The sequence below is a fragment of the Pleurodeles waltl genome, chromosome 8, assembly GCF_031143425.1.
Source record: "Pleurodeles waltl isolate 20211129_DDA chromosome 8, aPleWal1.hap1.20221129, whole genome shotgun sequence".
Classification (NCBI taxonomy): Eukaryota; Metazoa; Chordata; class Amphibia; order Caudata; family Salamandridae; genus Pleurodeles; species Pleurodeles waltl.
This window is the reverse complement of record NC_090447.1, coordinates 517,174,397-517,196,106: the sequence shown is the minus strand read 5'-3', so window position 1 is coordinate 517,196,106 and position 21,710 is coordinate 517,174,397. Positions and strand designations below refer to the sequence as shown.

At 42.5% G+C, this 21,710-nt stretch overlaps 1 protein-coding gene across 2 annotated transcripts in view; it reads left to right on the top strand.

Moving 5' to 3' along the window:
• Positions 1–21,710, top strand: part of PPEF1 (protein phosphatase with EF-hand domain 1) — a 471,481-nt gene that overhangs the window by 271,200 nt on the left and 178,571 nt on the right. For both annotated transcript variants that reach the window (XM_069204506.1, XM_069204505.1), the window contains exon 7: positions 3,010–3,056. In XM_069204506.1, coding sequence (XP_069060607.1) covers positions 3,010–3,056 — 47 coding nt within the window. The remainder of the gene's footprint in view (positions 1–3,009; positions 3,057–21,710) is intronic.

The following is a 21,710-nucleotide window of genomic DNA, read 5'->3' as shown; positions in this document are numbered from 1 at the left end:
ATGCCTTAGGCCTGCCATTGCATCTTGTGAGCAGTTTTAAACTGCCATTTCGACCTGACAAAATAAACCTTTTGCCAGGCCTAACCCTTTCTTTTTAATAGATATATGTAACCCCTAGAGTAGGCCCCAATGAGCCTATTGGGCAGGGTGCAGTGTATTTCAAACGTTGGGTATGTACTTGTGACTTTGACATGTCCTGGTACTGAAAATACTCTAATTAGATTTGTTTTTCACTATTGCAAGGCGTCCTTCTCCCATATAATAACTTTAAAATGGGAGCAGGTAGGACTGTCGAGTTTAGTGTCTAAAGAATGGTCATTTAAATCTGTCTTTATTGGTAAAGTCGGATTTTAAGTCTCAATTCCGAAAATGCCACTTTTAGAAAGTTGGATTTATTTTGGTCCCACCATCTGGTGTCTGCTGCCTGTATCCTGGGTCACATGGCTAGGTGTAGCTGGCCGTTGGTCTTTGTGTATTGCTCTTAGACTGTGAGACAAAGGAGCATAGGTGAGGCAGGATGAGCCATCTCTGACTTTATGAGAGGGAGGAGCTGTCGCCTATCCACTTACACATCACAAAGGCTTTGCCTGAGCACATTCAATAAGGGTTTTGACACTAGCCTACTGTGACCACAGACATGCTGGAACCAGGGCAGGAAAGCAGGAAAATCCAAATACCTCTGGGGTGCAAATCTCTAGAACCTTCTCCTACTTCAAAGTGGGCACCAGGTATAAATAATGGACCCTCATACCCAACTCTTCAGTACACTTCTGGACCTGTGGAAGACTCAGGACTGCTGTGATGCTCTGCAAGAAGGACGGCTACTCAGTTGCCCTGCTGCCCTGCTGTCTAAAAGACTGGACCTGCATCTTGAACCCAGGACCACTAAATTGTCTTCAAGGACCAGTCAGCTGGCCTCCTGATCAGAGCGTCAGGCACAGAACAGACTCCAACAAGCTTGAACGCAGCACCTGGACTCTGCCAACTGTTAGTCATATCCCCCTAAGTGGTGCCACCCCAGGCCTAGGTCCTTGAAAGTGGGCCTGATGCTGCCCTGCCAGCCTGTCCATGGTACCAGCAGAACCGACGCAGTGCAACACATCGCCTTGCAAGAATCCTCATTAGAAGTGCTGCATGATGCATCCCAGATGCAGGACTTTGCATCACAGCCTGCAGCCTCTCGGAACTGCCTATGTGCAACGCATCTCCGCATAGAACATTGCATCACCAGCGCATCTCCCTGCACAGACCTTGTATAGTGACCACAGCTCCTTAGAACCGCTACTGTGCGACACATCTCCACACATGAACCTCGCATTGCCACTGCAGCTCCTCAGAACCAAAGAACCTCGCTTCACCTTTGCTGTGCAAAGTATCCTCAATGCAGGACTTTGCATCGCTCCGCAACCAGGATTTAAGGTACTTTTGTTCAGTGAGCCTAGCTTGGTCCTTGTAGCCAGCCAGCGTTTAAGAGTGGTTGGCCTGACCTTGTGACTTTCTTCATTTCCAGCACAACCAGATAACCATAGTTGACGCTTTGTGCTTTTAAGCAGTATTTTTACTTAAAACTTTGAAACTGCATATCCCTGGTTGTACTGATTGGATTTTTGTCATTTTGGTGTCATAATTTATTAAATTTCACTGTATTTTCTTAGATTGGTGTAGAATTGTCCAGTGTTTTGTTGTAAATGTAATGCTGTTTAAAGTGCTGCATAAATACTTTACTCATTGCCTATATGTTAAGCTTTACTGCTTGTACGAAGGTTCCAGAGGATTAAGTACAGGTTAATTTGGGGTTTGCATGTGACTTCACTCTGACCGAGATTGTGGTTGCTGCTTGAGTAGGGTTTCACCTCCTCTCTCAGTCAGTAACCCAATTTCAAACATGGCAGATATAGAAGGTACAATAACCCCTGCTGAGGCACATGCGCATTTCAAAGCCATTGATTCAAAGCTTAATTGAATGTGAGCTCATGCCAAAGTTGCTGAAAATATGAAAAACAATTCTCAGACTGAATGACATCTGCTTGTTCCCCTTGAAAACTGACACAAGGTCTCCAGAGTATGCTGGTCAGCCAATGGAAAGAGGGCCACCATAACTCTGATTTGCTTACAGTTGCACTTTCCACACCATGCATATGCCCTCCTTATAATATGATTGATAGGTTTCTGTTGTCTGTGCTATAAAATATTTCAAATACAACCCATCAAGGTGATACAGCGTTGTCCTACTAAAGCAGTTTTCTGGGAAGGACATTCCTTGCCCTGTTCCCCAAATGCATTGTGGTTATTACTGCCTTTATGAAAATGGACGGAACACCCTCCAGGTGGCTGCTGGAGAGGCAATCCTTGTGGGTTGTCTCTAAACATCCGTAGACACAAAAAACTGAGGATGGAGAAGTGGGACATGGGCCTGTTGTTGTTGGGATACATCAATTCTCCATTTTGCAGTTGCTGTGCTTCCAGATATATAAATGATCACAAGTAGCTAAGGGCAGCCCTAATGGTAGGCACACCAAGATTAGGTGCCAGCTTCATAAACCAGAGGGACCATGGGGGTGCTAGGTCCTTTGGACTACTTTGTGAGGAAACTAATGGTGGGTGTAGCAAAATGCCAGTGACCTTAGGATCAGGCATTCAGACAGGGAACTTAGCGGGACAAAGTAAAATAGTGGAAATGGTGCAAAATCACAATGTGTTGGAAACTTGTTGTTGCAGATTATATCTTCAATTTTTTCACTTGTCTTATTAAAAGGGTGATCATTTTCAGTCGACATCACCACTAGAAACTTTATAGTATGACACAACTTATTTCTTCATTTGTGTTACTACACTGTGTCCGACTTTGTATTCTGAGTATGTACAAAATTGTGGACTGTTATAACAAAAACCTGTTTATGTCATAACCACTGACATATTCGCAGGAAATGGAGTAGCACACTTCTTTTTGGTTATATTGTTTTGCCAGGTAAATTAATATTGGACAATGTTTTTCCCATTGTTTTGTAGGTGATTTGCATGGAAAACTGGATGACCTTTTATTGATATTCTACAAGGTAACTGTTCATTTTGTAATGTGAACGTATGACTTTATGCATCCTTTTGCTGCACTTCACACATCTTTCCACCATTCTTGACTAGCAAGAGTTGAGCTTTCATCCAAACACTATATGATATTAGCGTTGCAGAAAAAGGTCTTGTGATATTGGACTGCTAGAGTTCGTACGTCTTGTTGACAACTGAAAATTTGAATTCAATTGTAATCAAAGTAATTTTCAATGATTTGACCACCATTCATTTAACTGGTCGCTTTTGCAATATACCTCCTATTTATATCTATTTATAATTTTATTTGTTATAGTGCACACTGCTAATTAAATTGCCACCTATTGGCTCCTCGCTGCTGTTATATATTAAACAGAACTACATTATAACTGCTCACCCATTTGGCAACCAGGACATTTCTGCCAGAGATATTGTTTTCTAAGATTGTGCAGATTTGAGCTGTTTCAAACGTGGGTGAGGAGGCACATCATAATTTAGAAGAAAAAACAATGTGCTTTGAAAATGAGGCATAATCACAGTTCAGCACACATAAGATGGACGGGGGCGTGCCCAGAATGGACAATAGGGTATAACCATGTACGTTAGCTTTGAGGGAAAAAATCCACAGAGAAATGTGTGTAGGAGGCATTTAGCACTGAAGCTGCTTCTTCCACCATTGGTAAGCAGGAAAATGGCCTCACTGTAAATGTTTGGCTCTACACAATATTGGGGGGTTATATATTCAGGGGCATTTGTGTTATAGACGTTGGGGAGGGGAGAGTAAATTACAATAATCACATTCACTATTGGTAATCATTTCCAAATACATCTATTCTTAAAATATGTGAACTTGACCACCACAAAATCCCCACACCATGCTACCACCATCCTTCATACTATTTGAAGGTATAACCTATTTTGTATTGTGGCACTCCAAGTATAAATTCACATTTATCACAATAAACATCTATCCTGATAGCAATCAGGCCTCACTCCAGATGCAATTCAGAAACTGCTTCCAACCAAGTTTTCGATAATACCTTACGCATCACAGAAAAAAGAGATCATTGCTGACTCATGGTGCTGAACCTGTCATCACATTTTCCACCCTCCATTCTTGTATTAATCAAACTGAACCCAAACCATTCATCCAATTTCTCTGTGACCCATAGCAGATCATTCAAACAAAGCAATCTGTGGTTTCGCCCGCAGTACATATCCCTTGCACCAATGAAAGACAAGAGATTCTGTTGCATTTACTTTATGGTTACATTTCATTAAAATCTTTTGTTTAAAAGACGGTGACTATTGGCTAAAAGCTATTGGTTAAGAAAAAATACAGGAAGTTTGTCCCTTGCAAAACAAACATTTGAATAATAACTCAGCGCCCAAATACAACTCAAACAGAAGTGCAAACAATACAAAACACATGTATGTTCACAACGAGCCACATCCAGAAGCTACAAGTTACAGTGAGGCATTGGGGTTAGGATTACAAGCATTGAACTAGTAACTGAGCACTTTTTAGGGTCTATGGGCAGTCCCAGTTCTCACAAGCACTGACAAATCCAACCCCTATTAGACAACAGTAAGCCCAAGGGATGACTACTTCTGCCAGCAAAGATGCTCATACTTGACAAACCAAAAAGTGATGAAGCAGATCAACCATTATAAGAATAAACACCTCTGTGACAATCAGATCTGAGGTACCAGCTTCTCTTTTATTGATATACCCTCTGAAGGCCCACCAGTATAAGTTCCAGGCTCCTTAACAGGAACGTCAGAATATACTGCCAATTCAGAATCAGCAGAGGAGAGCTTGCCGAGGAGGGGGAAGATAGAATGACAAATACAACAAGGAGAGATGTATCTGCTATCTCTTTGATCTGGGATCTTGTGATAGATGGGTTTGGTGTTGACTGTTAGGCAGTAAATGCGGAAGAAAGAAACTAAAAAAAATAGTGACAACATCAGGAAAAAATTTAAATCTGTTTTGAAACTGATGAACCAACGCCACGTTGTGTTGTATTATTAAAACATTTTTGCAACTAATGCCGCCCTTCACAATAGGTCACAAAGTATCTTTGACTACCACCTGAATATTAAAAATAGAAGACATACAAACACTAAACATCTTGCTTCTAGTCAGCTAGAGAGAGTTAAATGTTCTGTCACAGACTTCTCCAACACGTAGCTCGTGAGCTACTGGTAGCTCTCCAGCTGCTTGTAAGTATCTATCCTGTGTGCAGCCCAGTGAACTAAATAAGAAACATTTGCTTGGTTGGGATAATATAGGTATACCAACATTTTAAAGTGTGTCTTCAAGATGAAAGTATGTGCATTTTCAGACCTTATAAGTTGATGTTTGGGGAAAAATGGTTGAATTTCCAAAATGAATTTAAAGCAGATATTTAAGTGATGAAAACAAAATGATGTTGGGGAGACTTATTACTAATATTATTAACTTGGTGCTAGGGGCATTGCAGCTGTAGCTGTTATGTGTTACCCATGTAGAGGCATTCCACACTGGCAAAGCATGTGATCACTGCCTGCAATGTTATCAATGGTGGCCTCTAATTTAATACTGTCTTATGTGGTTACTATTACATCTCTACTAATATTTGTAGAACTCTGGAGGAATTGGACTCAGCGTAGGTAGCTCTTCTTATAGAAAAGATTGACGAGCCCTGTTCTATCAACACAAAAGAGAGAATTCAGACCAAACTTGGAGACCTGGAGAATCAATAAAGAAAAAACAACTTTTTGAGATAAGAAGGCAGCAAAAACATCTCTGGGCTACTTTGTTGATATACTTATTAAGACATTTCCCAAGTTTAAAGATTATGATTTTTCTAGAGGAATACAAAGAGCCCACTAACCTCCACAACTTACAAAGCTGCCTCCAAAATATAGTAATCATGCATGTTCATTTTTCATTAATGAACCTTATTTTTGGCTGTAAGACTCATTGTCCGTGAAAGAAGGACCACGAAACCCAGTGACTGGAGAGGGAACATCTTTTATCAGATCAGACATCTTACGAGTAACAATGGAGAAACAATGGCACATTAGAAATGTGATAGACAAATTTAAGGCTGGAGAAACAAATCCAATATTATCAGACCCAGCCAGGCTGAAAGTAACCTAAAGTGGTCAAACGACATTTGGCTACACAAAAGAGTCAGCTAAAGTTAAGCTGTTGTTAAGGTTTTGATAATAGAAAAATATAGGAAAAGTGCTGAAGAGGGAATGATCAGAGGTGGAGTAAAAGGAGTAGAACTTGTGGATGTACTGACACTACATAAAACATTTTATACATTGTTAATAAGGGAGAATGGCATAATAATACCACAGATTGAACAAACAGGCCTATTAACTAGATAAGGTCTTATAGAGATATATGACTTATGGTGGTCCTCTGGGTTAGGAATGTTAAAGATGGGGAAGAACTTTTGGTCGACTATCTGTATCTTCATGAAATACTTACAACTGAAACTAAGCTACATGTCATGCAACTGCCTGATTATATCCAATATGCTGCTGTTTAAGCGATGTATTTTGTGGGGTGGTTTGTTAATCTTTTAGTGAATTTAGAACATATGCAACAATTAGCTGATAACACTTTTCTCAGATAAGGAGAAGATCAACAGTTCAGGCGTTTTTTTGATCATTGAGAACCTTTGTGCAAGGAAGCATCAGGTGAAGGGGATTCAGGAAATCTGGGTTTAGGAACATGTGTACTGGGTGTGGAGAGAGGAGCAGAAAGGAGGTGGGGGCATTACAATGTACAGGCACCGGGGCAGGAAAAAGAAGAGAAGAGATGCCTCTTTTGGGAATATGGTTTACAAAATGCTTTGTCAGCTGTTTTCAAGAACCTCTTGGAGATATTTGCAATAGAATATAGACATGAAATTAGTAACCAAGAATGCTGGATGTTTAAATGGAAGAACCAAACAGCAGAAGAGCATTTGAAGATTTAAACTTCGTTGCCATAGATGGTTTGTGCCTTCAAGAGACCCATTTAACAAAATTGGAAAAGTCTAAAATGCTTAACTGTTTAAGTGGTCCACTCAAGTAATGTGGATAGTGGGGTGTATTAATTGCCTTCATCAGTTAAAAATGGTAAATTAGTAGACTACAGACTGAGCAGAACAATGGGTAATTTCAATATATTATTTGTTGCATATATATGCCCCCAACACAGATGACTTAATGGTTTTCCAAAGATTTATAATCAAATTAGTTAACTGGAAATCCCAACGTACTATATGCTGAGATTTTAATTGTGAACCTGAAACAAATTTGTGCACAATTAACATATCTCATTTAGGTAGGAAGAAAAAGGCAATAACTAACAAATACTACAGGATGACAGACCTATGGATAATGGATACTTTGAGAAGGGACCAACCTAAAGATAGGCAATGTACTTTTTCCTACACTTAATATGAAGTTTTCACAGATAGACTTAATTCTAGCTCCCTCACTGTCTATCAATTTACTTCTATTATTTATCAGGCAGTTTATTTAGCTCACAAGGCTGTAACACAAAAAGTACATCAGGATGAGGAACATAACCACTTCTTAAGATGGACCTTTTAACTGTGGAAGGATTCATAGATTACCTTACAGATGTAGGTAAGGAATTTATTAATATGAACAAAGATCCTGTATCTTTTATACTAGTGTTGGTCTCTCTTAATTCTTGCATTAGGGTGCTGCAGGCCCACTAGTAGCATTTGATTTACAGGCCCTGGCACCTCTAGTGCACCTTACTAGGGACTTACTAGTAAATCAAATATGCCAATCATGGATAAACCACTTACATACAATTTAGACAGGAGAGCATATGCACTTTAGCACTGGTTAGCAGTGGTAAAGTGCTCAGAGTCGAAAAGCCAACAGCAACATGTCAGAAAAAAATAGGAGGCAGGAGGCAAAAAAGTCTGGGGATGACCCTGCATAAGCAAAAGTCCAACAGGCCTTTGCAAGAAGTCTTTCAAATACGATGAGCAGAGTAAGAAACGAATTTTTTTTTAACTTGTGGCAAAAATTAGTAGAACAACATTTCAGATCTCTGGCTGATAATTATGAAAACATTATTCTCCTCGACCAGCAGATATGTTTGGTTAAAACTCATAATATAGCTTATTTGGTACCAAAGCATCTGTATTTTTGAGGAAGGTGAAAGATGAAGGCTTATGTTTGCATACATCTTTAAAGAAAAAGACACCCTATGGCATATTGCAGCCATGAGGGATGACCATTAGCACCTACTGTATGTGACAGAGGATAGTAGCAAGTATTTTCTAACAATTATATAAGGACATGTTTGGGGTCTCAGAAGATGATATGAAGACCTAGTCACTTGTCACATGACAAATTTAACTGCTCTATAGATTGATAGTTTGACAGAGCTAGGAGAAGGAAATTGCTTCTTTATTTTAGCACAGACTTACGGCAGAGTAGGATGTCACCCTCTCACATAAACATGGCCATGTACCTGCTCAAATGAGGCCATACAATGAAAGAAGCAATGGTGAATATGTTGCTAGATGCTCAAAAGGAGTTTGATCAGGCATCTTGGTGTTTCTTGTGGGAACGGATGCAGATGATGAACACTGGACCAGTGTTTATAAGATCAGTACAAACCCATAGTCCAAGATTTGTATTAACATCAAACATGTAACATCCAGTATACAAATGCTGCAGGGCACAAGGCAAATATACCCATTGTCACCTACATTTTATACAATTTATAAGGAGTCGTTCGTTAGATAAGCAAGAGGCAAAAACACCACTAAACTGCTTGGACTACTAAGTTAACATCACTGCTTATTCAGATGATGTTGCAATCTAATCTCCATATTTGGAAGAAACCATTTAGAAAATGGTGATACTCACTTCTGAGTTTGGAGCTGTAGCAGGGTATATATTGGATTAGGAGAAAACACATGTAATATTAGTTGTTGGTATGCATTTGGAATAACTGCCAGTTGTACAGCAAGCAAGATATCTGGGGTTACATTAACAAATGTACTCCAAGTTGCATTAAAGGCTAATTATGAGTAAACATAACAATGGAACCATTTACCTACATAACTGCTGGGGAGAATAAATGTAAATAAGATGCTTATAATGCCTAATTTCTTGTATCTGGTTCACTTGACACCCTTGCATGTGCCAATTAAGCTTTTTTGAAAAGTGGATATAGTGATCTCAGTATTTGTAAGACATAATGGGCCAGATGTATCAAAGGTTTTTACCCATTCTATGTCTATGGGAAAATGTGTTCATACATATGGCCCAATAAGAGGTAAAGAATATAAAATGGTTCAAATGCCATGGAGAGCAGTTAGTGGTCTTTGCCCGTTTGGCACTTGTAATCCTGAGTGTCCACGGGGAAGTTACTCTATTTGCTGTCACAAAACATTTAGGAGGCAAAGTTTAAATCTCTGGCTACATTTTAGGTATGGGCTGAAGAAATGTCCTAAAATCTCACACTTGCGCACCACTAGTGAGACCATAACGTGTAATATTTTATATATGTACTATCCCCATTTAGGATAAAAGGCTGAATTCTACATTTAAACCTTTATCTCCTTGTTTGCAGAATTAAGATCTTATCAGTGCCTTTAACACATATGGTACTTTTCACACCTGCCATTTGAAAGCACAGTTCTTGGTGCACATTAATCTGCAGCATGAAAAACACGTAGATTAGCATACTTGTTCTAACTGATGTATTAAATTGATATATCAACATTGCTGTACTAAAAAATGATACCCTCTAGATCTGAAGTCGACCCTGGAATGCTTTAAACATTTGAATTTCAGTGTCGTAATACCAACCAGTGAACACCATTTGAATGACATACCAACCAGTGACCACCATTTCTATGACAATGCCAATCACTAAATGGTTTTTGTATGGTGGTAGCTACTTTAAATTGTTTTACGAGGATTTCTGAGAGCAGGAACTATATCTCCAGAGACTCTATTCCACAGCAAAACATTTCCTCTATAAGTCATGTTATGACCTGCAGCCATTGAATTGAAGTGGACAGATTGTACAGTGCTGGACAAGAACATATACAGAATGTGAAGTGTAGTCAGATAAGACCATGCCAAAAGTCCTTAATAATTCCCTAGTTAGGCGTATTATGAAAAAGGCTCAGAGAGTGTAGTCATGGATTGATGAACCATTCAGTTCTCACCTCTCAAACAAGAGAGGACAAAGTTGTATTACCATGAGATGGGGAATTATGGCTAGTAAAATACTGGGAATAATGGGTCATAGTATATATGGGACCAATTCATAGCTGAACATGGATACGTTGAATAGATGAGTGTTTGAGATACTCCTAAATGTCTTCAACATCTCTTAAAAGTATGTAGGTCTCATTTCAGTCTGGGGTACTGTTCAGGTTTGCCACCAATGCAGAGCCTTGGAAGTGGAGCAATCATCTGCTGACTTTTTTCAATCCAGTAACTAAGAAGCAGATGACCTTAGGTTGGTGAGGTTCAAGAAAGTAGCCTGTATGTAATGAGGCATTTAGCCAGGTATTAATTTGTGCACTAGGCATTCAATTTCTATTTTTCTTTTCTCCTTGATGTGAAGCTAGTGTGTGTTTTTCCCAGAGGGTGTGGCGTTTTTGAACTACCTCAGACAAATACAATCCTGATGACATGGCTTTAGACTCTGTCACTTTGAGAGGTCTGTTCAGCTAGTTGTATATAGTGCACTGCAGTTGCCCAGGCCTGACACAGCTAGGGTGAGCAAAATGGAATTCTTGAGGAGAGTTGCGGCAAAGAGAGAACGTTTCTGAGAAAGTGTAGCTGATTAAAGGCATTGATGATGGCTGCATTTATTTGTGGGATGAAATATAACTGACTGTCAAACAGCACTGCCAAGAAGTGAATGTTCACAGGCTGTGGGAGATACCAATCGAAGCAAGCCACGAGAATGAGAATGGTGATGCCTCAGATGATATCTCTTGCCTTCTGGTTGTTGAGATAATACTTACCAAGCTGCTTCCTTTGCTTGACACATTTAAGCACATTGTATGATCTTTGTGAAATGTTTCTATCGCCTTGTGGCCTAACTGTGTGGCCTGGAAGCCCTGAATAGTAGTGCAACGTTTAATTCTGATATGTGTGGTAACTCCTGTTATAGCCTACATCAGAACTTTGAGTATTGCATTTTCCCAAGGCAAATTCATGTAAGTGAAACCTGTTGACATTCAACACAGGAAAATGCATGGTATTTTCTAATACATTAAAGATGTGGGGCCAGATGTATCAAAGTTCCATTTTGCATTACCTAAATATCGAATTTAAAGAAATGTAGGTAATGCAAAATGGAATGCAACAAAATAGTGATTACCGAATAGTGATTTCTAAATATTTACAATTGCTATTAGGGAATCGCTATTAGTGAAAAAGACTACATTTGTTCTTATGGGCCTCATAGGTGCAAATGGTTCTGAATTTCCTAATTTGCAAATTCCTATTAGGAATTCGCAAATTAGGAGATGCAAAAACAAGGGTGCTGAGGGCCTAAGGCCCCTTTTGATGCACCCCCCCCCAAAAAAGATTGTGCCCATGTAAAGGGCACACATGCCCTAGGGGCGGGTGTTCATAGCATGGCACTCTAAAAAATGCATTTTAATGCATGTTTTAAAAGTGCACATGGGTACCACCAACTTGGAGTTGGTGGTATTTGCATTTCATCAATGCCCAGTTTGCATTTTGGAAATGCTTGATCAATGTGTATAGGAATTTGCAAATAGGAATTCCCTATTTGCGATCTCCTATTTAGGGAATATGACATTTTAGGGACAGTTATGCCTTTCATTCATCGTGAAAGGCTATTTTGCATTCACAAACGGTGGAATCTTATGATTCGCACCGTTTGCAAATGCAAAATGTTTTGATACATCTGGCCCTTGGTGCAAAAAGTTAAAGTTCCACACTTGTTGTCAGAACCCCGTTCAGAGACCATGGGGCACGCAGTAACTGTGGGCCCAACAAAGGTGGCTGAGACCTTTTACTTCTGACGTTCCGGAGCCCCCCCAACTATGGATTCTGCTCAACTGGGTCAAGCAACCCTTTTTGCCCCTGACTCTCAGGTAGCATAGCACGGGCAGTCAAGGCTCCTTCATGGGAAGCTCAGACACAGATCAGTGAACGCAACTCATAACTCAACGTGTGAGCAGCACAACAATAAATCAATGTCCAAATACTTGTTTTTTGTATAAAAAGAAACATTTTAATTCTAACCCTGCACATGGAAAGGTAAACAACAGAAAGCAATAACACAATCCCTTGAGGTCGGGGCTCTAGTAGTTGTCAGGTTCACACCAGTCCTCCCACCTCTAGTGCAACAGGTTCAGTGTTATTCCCCATTCACTGATGGCTGTTTGCAGGGAATGTAAGTCAGTAGGCCGTAGTCAAGAGTTCTTCCCTTAGACTCTGCTTGTAAGTTCAATCATTAGAGTCTAGGGGTTTACAGCACCAATGGTGGTATATCACCTGACTCTAAAGGCCCAATTCTTGTCTTACCCGCTCCAGCGGTAGGGAACCGTTTGGTGTTTCAGTGTGGTCCTGTTCCACATCGGCTAAGTCAGGCTGCATGCAATCACACGCAGCAGCACCTGGCAGGGTCCAGATCTCTCTCTAAAGCCATACTACCTGCGGATTCAGGTGGTCAGGGTTGCTCCGGCGACAATGGTCTTGTGGTAAGTCACTTTTCCCGCAGCAGGCATTGGGGATAGGTCTCCCTGCTCTGACAAGACTCCTGTGGGGTCCGTTGCTCCTCAGGCCTCCCTGAGTGCAGTCCACATAATGCTGTTTGGTCCTACCTTGGTCACATCATTTTCTCGGGCGACAGCCCAGATCCCTTGGCCTCAGTGTCTTCAGTGGCCTCTCCAGGCATACAGGGTCGCCATTTCAGTTCTCACACATCTGATCACGGTGGCCTTCTGTTGATGTCCACCGCCGCCCCACCTGGCATACGGAGTCGCCAAGGCAACACGGCATATGGACTGAGGCCCAATTAGTGCAGGTATGGGTTTCTCCCGCCACACTCCTTGATTTACTTTACAGCTACCCCTCCTGGCATACGGGAGAACCAATTCACTCCAGCACGTGGGTGATGGCCCAATCTGTGTGCGGAGTGGGTTTCTCCCACTGTCGCGTGGGCTCTCATTATCCTAAATGAGACTACTGGATTTCTAGGCAGCAGGATCGATCACAGTGTGGGGGACTGAGTCGGACCCACATGTAAGGAACTCTCACACCCTAAATCTGGTTTTTCCTCCGGCTAATTAGCAGTGCCTCATTTCTCCCAAGGGGAGGAGATGATTGGGCAGCCGAGCGCATGACATCTTTGGAACTTCTCAGGGAAGTCGTGGTCACTCAGATCCAAACCAACTCTCTCATTTACAGTATGATCTCATATACAAATGACAAAGGCAGTATAAGTTTTATATAATGTTTTAATAAAACAACTGTATTTTAGATAATAAGGCGTGAGCCGCAATAACCAGAACCATACAACACAGTAGGATTGAAATAGTCACCAGGAGAGTGAAACATAAGAACAAAGCTATCATGGTGTCTAATAGTTTCTACTCTCCCTCTGCTTGGTCTATTTCGAGCACAGCATGTTAAGCTTCTAACTTGCCTTTCTGAATCCCTGGGGAGACATCAGCCCTCATACCTGAGCAAAGGCCTGTGATCTTGGTTCAGCATCTGCAACAAGGCAGTCAGCGTCTAGTTGTGGTTCCCTGGTCGGAATCTCCCTCTTGTGTGTATTGGGACAAGGAAGTGATTTTATAACTAATATGTCAGCGTGATCACAAAATGTCCCTACGCAGGAATGCCAAAGACTAAACTCCTACCACTTCTATCGGCAATGTACCAGACTGTATCTTTGACTGAAGCACAGAGTGAACAGGAATGTGTTATGGAGAACTCCAGTGCTGAAGTAGGCTAAACAGTGTGATATGAATAAAAAACAAGACCGTAGAACTGGTTATTTGAAAAATAACAGTATGAAGCCTAATAAAAAGCATTTAGAGCAAAGTGCACAGAGGCTCTAAGCTGCAAGCAAATGAATAAAATACATCCAGGGCAAAGTGCACAAAGGCCTAAAGCCTGAAGCTAATGCGCAAAGGATACTTAAAACTAACCACACTACACCTTCCCCTTGTCGGTAGCAAGTGGTTCCAATAATATAAAAGTATGCCCCAAATAAAAACAATACATAAAACTATATATATTTCGACAAGGTCAGAAGACAACAAAGTCATAAATTTAGGAAACATGTGACGATAAAGCCAAATTCAATATAGTGTCAATTTCGCAGGAAAGAAAAAAATCCAATTGTCAGACAGAAGCAATAGAACGTAGGAGCTCCTCCACTTCGAGATATGTCAATATCGGAAGATCCACACCACAAAGTACCATGGAGCAGGTGTGTTCCAAAGCCCCAAAACCATTCAGGGCGGCACCCCGTGCAGGGCCTATGAATGAGACAATAACATCTTCCTCCAGGAAGGGAATCTCATAAACTGCCTCACGAAGCAAACGCAACCGTAGTGCACAAGTCTGGGAATGAACCCTAATCAGGAACATCAACAGATCAGTTTCGACCACCGGAGGGCGCTGCAGTGAGAGACAGAAAGCCAGTGCATGTTCAAACGAGCACCAAAGGCATCGAAACACGGGTTGCACACAATCCAAAACTGGTCGGAATGACAGAGACCAGTCACACTCCAAATGTCCCAGGAGTGTCGCTCCAAAATGCTGCATCATGAGTTCACGACACAGCTGCGCAGACGGGAGCAGCAACACAGGATCTCGTCGTGGCGGGACAGCCATTGCGAAAAAATAGCAATAATAGCAAGACTCCAGCCAACAAAGCCAAAGTAATCGGGAAACCCCCAAAAATGCTTCCGAAAATAGAGTGTATAGCCGAAGGTATCAAACCGAATATGGAAGAGAAGGTGTGAGCAAAACCAACACCAATGGCTTTGAAAAAATGTGCAATTCCAGCAGTGCTGGACGCATTAAATATACGTCCAACAAGTTCACCAAAGTGACTCGGAAAGTTAGTATTCAAAAGGGACTTTATTTCCACTGATGACCTTGCCTCCTGTAGTGCGTAGGTCTCGCTAGCAGATGTAAGGGCCACATGCTTTTGAAACAATAAAGCCTTCAGTCTACTCAACTTGTCAAAATTAACCTTGGAAGTAGCAATATGAGGCCAGATTTCCGTTACCTCCCTAATTTGAGTGGGGGGAAACAACACATTCCCGCAGCACGTAACGGCCTTGGTGACAACGACAACGTAAACTATTCCGGCACGCATGCCACAGCAGCGTTCGCTGTTAAGAACAATGTAACTGCTGTTAGAAAGCACCTGGAAAGTGTTTTTAATAACCGGGACTGGAACTCCCTTCAGATAACAAGCTAAGTTAGCAATCGAAGCATTACACGCTCCGTGCAAGGACAGCTGTTTACAAACCATGGAATGGCTGACAGAAGTTTCGCATTCACTACCGCTAAGAAAAACCTCCCTCAAACCATTAATACATCTGTATAGAAAGGGAAGCTCCCACACCTCGTGTATGTAACTGTCTCCCAACCATTCATATCTACCCACCGGAATGTGCCTCAAACAAGAAGTAAATTGCAGAGTGGAGATAGGCAGATTAATTACCCCATGAATCAACCACTCAGCTGACGGAATCTCAGCAACCGTGAAAGGCAGTTTTTCCAATTTTTCAATATTCAACATGACATACGTCGCTTCCTTTTTAGCCATCAGCTGTTGTTGACGAGTTAAATTAAAGGAGACAAAGATCTCTCTGGCACGAATGTGCTGCCACGGAACGTGACCTGCCTTCAAAGCCTGAAGAGTCCAACCCAGCTGCATGATGGACCGCGTCTGACTCTGCCCATGATATAAAGAAGACATATCTGATTTAATAATGTCTATAGCAGAGGAAACGATGCTGTCAATAGTGTAAACACGGTCAGAAAGGGTATGCATGCCATTATCCACAACAGATAAAGCCTGTATCAGGTTTTCCCGATCAATTTGCCTCAACCGGGCCGCCGCCTCCTGTAGTGAAAGCTTCCAAATCTCATTATATACCTCGTATAAAAATCGTTTTTTCCGTGGTACCTTAGGTCCTGACAAAAAATCCTGTAAGTCAGTATCATTAGACAGTAACGTGAGATGTGATTTAACTGCATCCAGCGTGGACGACTTCAACCATTGCTGACAAAGCTTTCCCACGCTGTATGTAGTTATGATATCAGCATGTTCTGGTGAAATGTAACGAGGGTCTGCCCTACTAGTCCTGAACCCCCCTGAAGAGGTGACAAAACGTTGATGACACTTATTAGTGTCTACAGGCCACAATAACCACCCGCCCAGATGTACCAATGAAGTGTTAAGCGTACCATTCTGGACCCAGTGTGTAAACTCACTAAACGTAGCATTAACATATCGCTGCCAATTGTTCAATTTGGAAGGGACAGGTATACTAGGCAAATTTAACTTTCTAATCGTTGCCAAGCCCAAACAGGTAGGGGGTCATTCTGACCCTGGCGGTCATCGACCGCCAGGGCCAACGACCGCGGAAGCACCGCCAACAGGCTGGCGGTGCTTCCTGGCCAATTCTGTGGTCAGAAAAGGGAAACCAGCGGTTTCCTGCCGGTTTTCCCCTGGCCAGCCATGGGGGTTCCGACCCCCTTCCCGCCATCCTGTTCCTGGCGGTTCTTACCGCCAGGAACAGGATGGCGGGAACGGGTGTTGTGGGGCCCCTGGGGGCCCCATAAAGATTTTCAGTGTCTGCTGTGCAGACACTGAAAATCGCGACGGGTGCCACTGCACCCGTCTCACCCCTTCAACTCCGCCGGCTCCATTCGGAGCCGGCTTCATTGTTGAAGGGGCTTTCCCGCTGGGCCGGCGGGCGGCCTTCTGGCGGTCGCCCGCCGGCCCAGCGGGAAAGTCAGAATGACCGCTGCGGTCATTTGACCGCGGTACGGTCTTTTGGCGGTTCCCGCCAGGCGGGCGGCTTCCGCCGCCCACCGGGGTCGGAATGACCCCCTTAGTCTGTTGTATCGTGTCATTGAGGAAAATCATCTGCACAGGGATAATACATGCTCTAAATAATGTGTCCCTGCCTTGCATTTGCCAATTTTTCGTTCCCCAGCCACTTTTCAAATCAACAGTCTTAAACCAATATTCATACCCCTCAACCGAAAGTTTAGACACAAACAAATTTGAATACAGTAATTTAGTATCGGTCAATGACATTTGCTTATTAGCATACGGAGTAACTTTAAAATAGTAAGACTTAGCATTTTGTTGATTATGCCCAGAAAAATATTCAAATTTATCATAATACGTTTTTGAACTCCCTTGTGGAGGAGTTGGGCAATGTTCCCATTGCACATAATCAAATATGGACTTAGGGCTACTTGCTTTATGAATAAAGTGGTGTCCATAATAGTTGTAGCAAAACATGTCACCATGATTATCTCTAAATAGGTAAGCATCTTCATCGTCATAGACAGTATAATATTGCAAGTCTGTCAGCATAGAATCTACTGTCTTCACATCCCAATCATCAGAAACGATGCCTGGTATAACAATATCATTCATTGATAACTTGAGGACATACGGTATTTGAATCAATTCAGTGGGACCATATATATCAAACATTACTTTATCCCACACAATCCCATCCGAATCGGTATTGCAGAAATGTATACATTGGACAAGTCTCTTCGAACCATATGAGACGAAAAATGTGGTTTTAACACAGTCTCCACGTGCTCAATGTCAGATCGTTCAGGAAGAAAGTGACCATGGATTACTAGAAAAAAGTAACCACAAATCCCAACCACAAAAAAACAGTCATAACAGCCATAAAAAGCCACAAATAGTTCCAAGGAAAAACAAAATATGTGCGTTTAAGCCAACACAGCAGCTTACGTGGACCTCGGACTGAAGACATCGAGGACGAGGAGCCAGACACTGCATCATCAGTGTCGTTGAAGCAGCCAGAGGCAGTTCTTTGAAAAGGTGCAACTGTGAACAAAGAAGCAGATGGAGGCTCTCACCTTGGCACACTATAAACCACATGTTCAGAAACATCAGTAGAACGTACAGCAACTTGATCAAAAGATTCCAAATTAATCGTTGTTTGTGGAACAATCGCAAGATCATCTTCCACCCTCCCCAAGCTCGGAGAGGAAACAGCGTCGGTGTAAATCACCTGCAGCGGGACTTCTTCCCCAGTAGTGAGAGGGATTCCGGAACTACTGGGTATTCCTCTTGGTCTGCTGTGCAGAATCGGCCAAATGTTGTAACTTGACATTATCAATGGAAACAAAGCGATTTCCTTTGGCCCCTTGCAGCGGCAGTAAAATCACAGTTCTCGTGCCGCTAACCTCTAACACAGGGACAGGTGCTCAATAAGAAGGACCAAATTCTTTCTTTACTGCGACCTTTTCACGCACTAGATCCCCAATCCTGGGTACCCAACCAGTAGGAGTTACTGGCTCATCCTTAATTCCTGAGGAGGCAGCACTTGCAGAAGAGTTATCTTCACGGAATTGTTGTAAATCCTGCAAAACAGTGACATGATCATTTATGTCAAAGGCCGTATCTGCCGCCTCCACACCAGGCCCATCTAGACCAGGAACATACATTCGTGTTCCAAACAGGCACTCATATGAAGTACGACCCCCCAGTGACCTTCTAGGCAAGTTATTAAGTGCTCTTTGTACTCCATACAGGTGGGCTAACCAACTATGACCCGTACCTATAACCCTGGCCGTTAAGGATTGCTTTAAATCACGATTTAAACGCTCCACGACAGAATTTCCCTCGGGATGAAATGGAGACGAGAATTGGAGTTGGACCCCCAACGAAGCCATGGTGTCCCTGAATGCCTTAGAGGCAAAAGCAAGGCCCTGGTCCGAATGAAAAGCCGCAACTGCAAATGTATCGACAAAGATGCGCAAATCTTTAATAACAGTCCGAGCGTCAGCCAAGCGTTGTGGCCAGACCCACACAAATCTGGAGCACGAATCTACAGCAACCAAGATATATTTGTATGCACTGTCTGGGGTCAACAGACCACAATGATCCAAGCACACACACTGTAAAGGTTTGTTTGAAATTAGAAGGGGCGTCTGCTGCGGGCGTCTAGCCGATGAAGCTTTAATTTGTTGACAAACATCACAACAAAGGACATATTGCTTTGTCTCTTTATAGAGACCAGGCCACCAGTAACAAGCCTGTAAAAGCGAAATAGTGGCAGCCACACCAGCATGTGCAGATGCTGCCCCCTCATGTGCTGCAGAAATTAATCGAGGTCTCTCAATTTTATTTGGTAAATCACGTACACCAATGCCTGGAATATTAACAACAGCATTGAACGCACTACTCAAGCAGTAACGATACTTAGAAGGAAATCCTTTAGGAAATGGCGTGCCATCAGCCGTAGCTTTTATGGCAGCCGAAATCTCTGTGTCTGGTTTGGAACTCAAACGAGTCACTGCGGCCACAGTGGCAACAGCCACTGCCGACTTCGCGGCTTCATCAGCCAAAGTATTCCCAGCAACGTGTATCCCAACGCGCTGGTGTCCAAGTGTATGCACAACATGGAGCTTAGGAAGCGTCTCTTTCAGATCCGCAACCTTACCCCACAACAATTTGTGTTTAATGGTGTTGCCCTTAGAATCTCTGAACCCATTCAACTTCCAATAGTGTAGATATTCATTGAAAGACTGAACACAATAGTAGGAGTCACAGACCAGCAAGGTTAAAATCGCCGGATCCGCGTGCTCCAACGCTAACAATAGAGCTTTGAGCTCAGCCAGCTGTGCCGTGCAATCTCCCAAGGTTTTAGTATAAGTATGTCGGGGGCAGAACACTTCCCTCTCCATAGTGCCGCTCACCACCGCACATGCAGCAGAATACTGTTGTTTAGTCCAAACCGCTGGTTGCGCAGGGCCATCGGTATACATGACCACCTGATATTGGTCAATAGGCAATGTGCCAGCAGGAACTGGGTACTCCATTTCATATTGAAGAAATTCTTGAGTCTGCAGTTTAGGGTCAAAGATGTAATCTACATCAGTGGCTGTCAAAGACGTAGCCCATTGTATCCATCGCGGGTGTAAAGCTTTCGAATTAGGGACACTCGCTTTTGTGACAGCCTCTAAGGCCGGAATCGGGGAAACGACAATAATGCGTTGGCCCTGGGCAAGAGGTCTTTCTTTAATCACAGCCATCTGTACAGCAGTGAGTATTTTCTCAGTTTGCGCAAATCGTTGTTCTGCAGCAGAATACAAGTGGGACTTGTATGAAATCGGGACTGTCTCACCCTCATTATAGGTGACATATGTAAACCCAACAGCCCCAGGTATCACCCTGATGACTAAATGTGTCTTATTGTCCCGTGTGTGTAAGTGTTTAACTGCTAAAAGATCAGTCTGCAAATCCCGTAGGATATGTGTATGCTCAATCGTCCAAAATCTACTCGAAGAATTCAGGCGAATCAACTCGTATAAGGGTTTTATACACGTAGCATAGTCAGGAATGTAAGTTCTGCCAAAATTCAGAAACCCCAACAATGACTGGAGCTTCCGAACCGTATTAGGAGGCTGCAATAAAGCACATTTCTCCAAAAAATGTGGCGCTAAGCTCTTGCCCTCACTCGACAACTCATATCCCAGGAAAATGACGCTGAGGAAGGCAATCTTCGATTTCTTAAAATTAAACTTATAGCCAATTTCAGCAAACCCCACAACAATGCGCGATAGACGCCTTAGATGTTGCAGAATCTCATCGTCTGTCAGATATATGTCATCAACATATGATAACGCTTCAGGGTCCAACTCGTGCAGAATTTCAGTCACACGAGCCGAAAACAGTCCTGGGCTATTCTTATACCCCTGAGGCAAACGACAAAACTTTTTCTGAGAGCCAAACGCACTGAAACTGGTATAGTCCCGACTTTCGGGCGCTATATTTTGGCAGAAAAATCCATTTGAGATATCTAACGTTTTGTATTTTTTATGCACTATATTATTCAGAAGCGCTGCGCTATGTGAATTCTGTATTGCATATGTGCGTGTATGACCATTTAAATGTCTGTAATCCACCACTATCCTATATGAATGGTCCGGTTTAGCAACCGGAAATAAGGGATTATTCATCGGCGAGACTCAGGGCTCAATTACACCCTGGTAGTCCAATTGTGTAAGAATATTCCTAACCGATGCCCTCGCTTCAAATTTGAAAGGATACTGCGGCTGCGGCTGAGGTTCGCCCTTTATTGGAATTACATGATAAGGTGATTGTCTATCCCACCCCACATTATTTCTATATAGAGCGGGGGCCTGTGCAAGAGCCCATAATTTACTGTAGGACTCCGCTAGTTCTCTCGGAACAAGTGGTGAGAAGGAAGGTGCAATAACCTCTTCCCCCACTGGACAGTCGCGAACAAAGTCAGGCGGCCAATCTTGTTCGGCCAGCAGAACATCATATGATTTTACCACATGGTCCCAAAAGATGGCGTGTATAATGCGGTCAATGTCCCCTTCTAATTGCAGAGTCACTTGATATACTC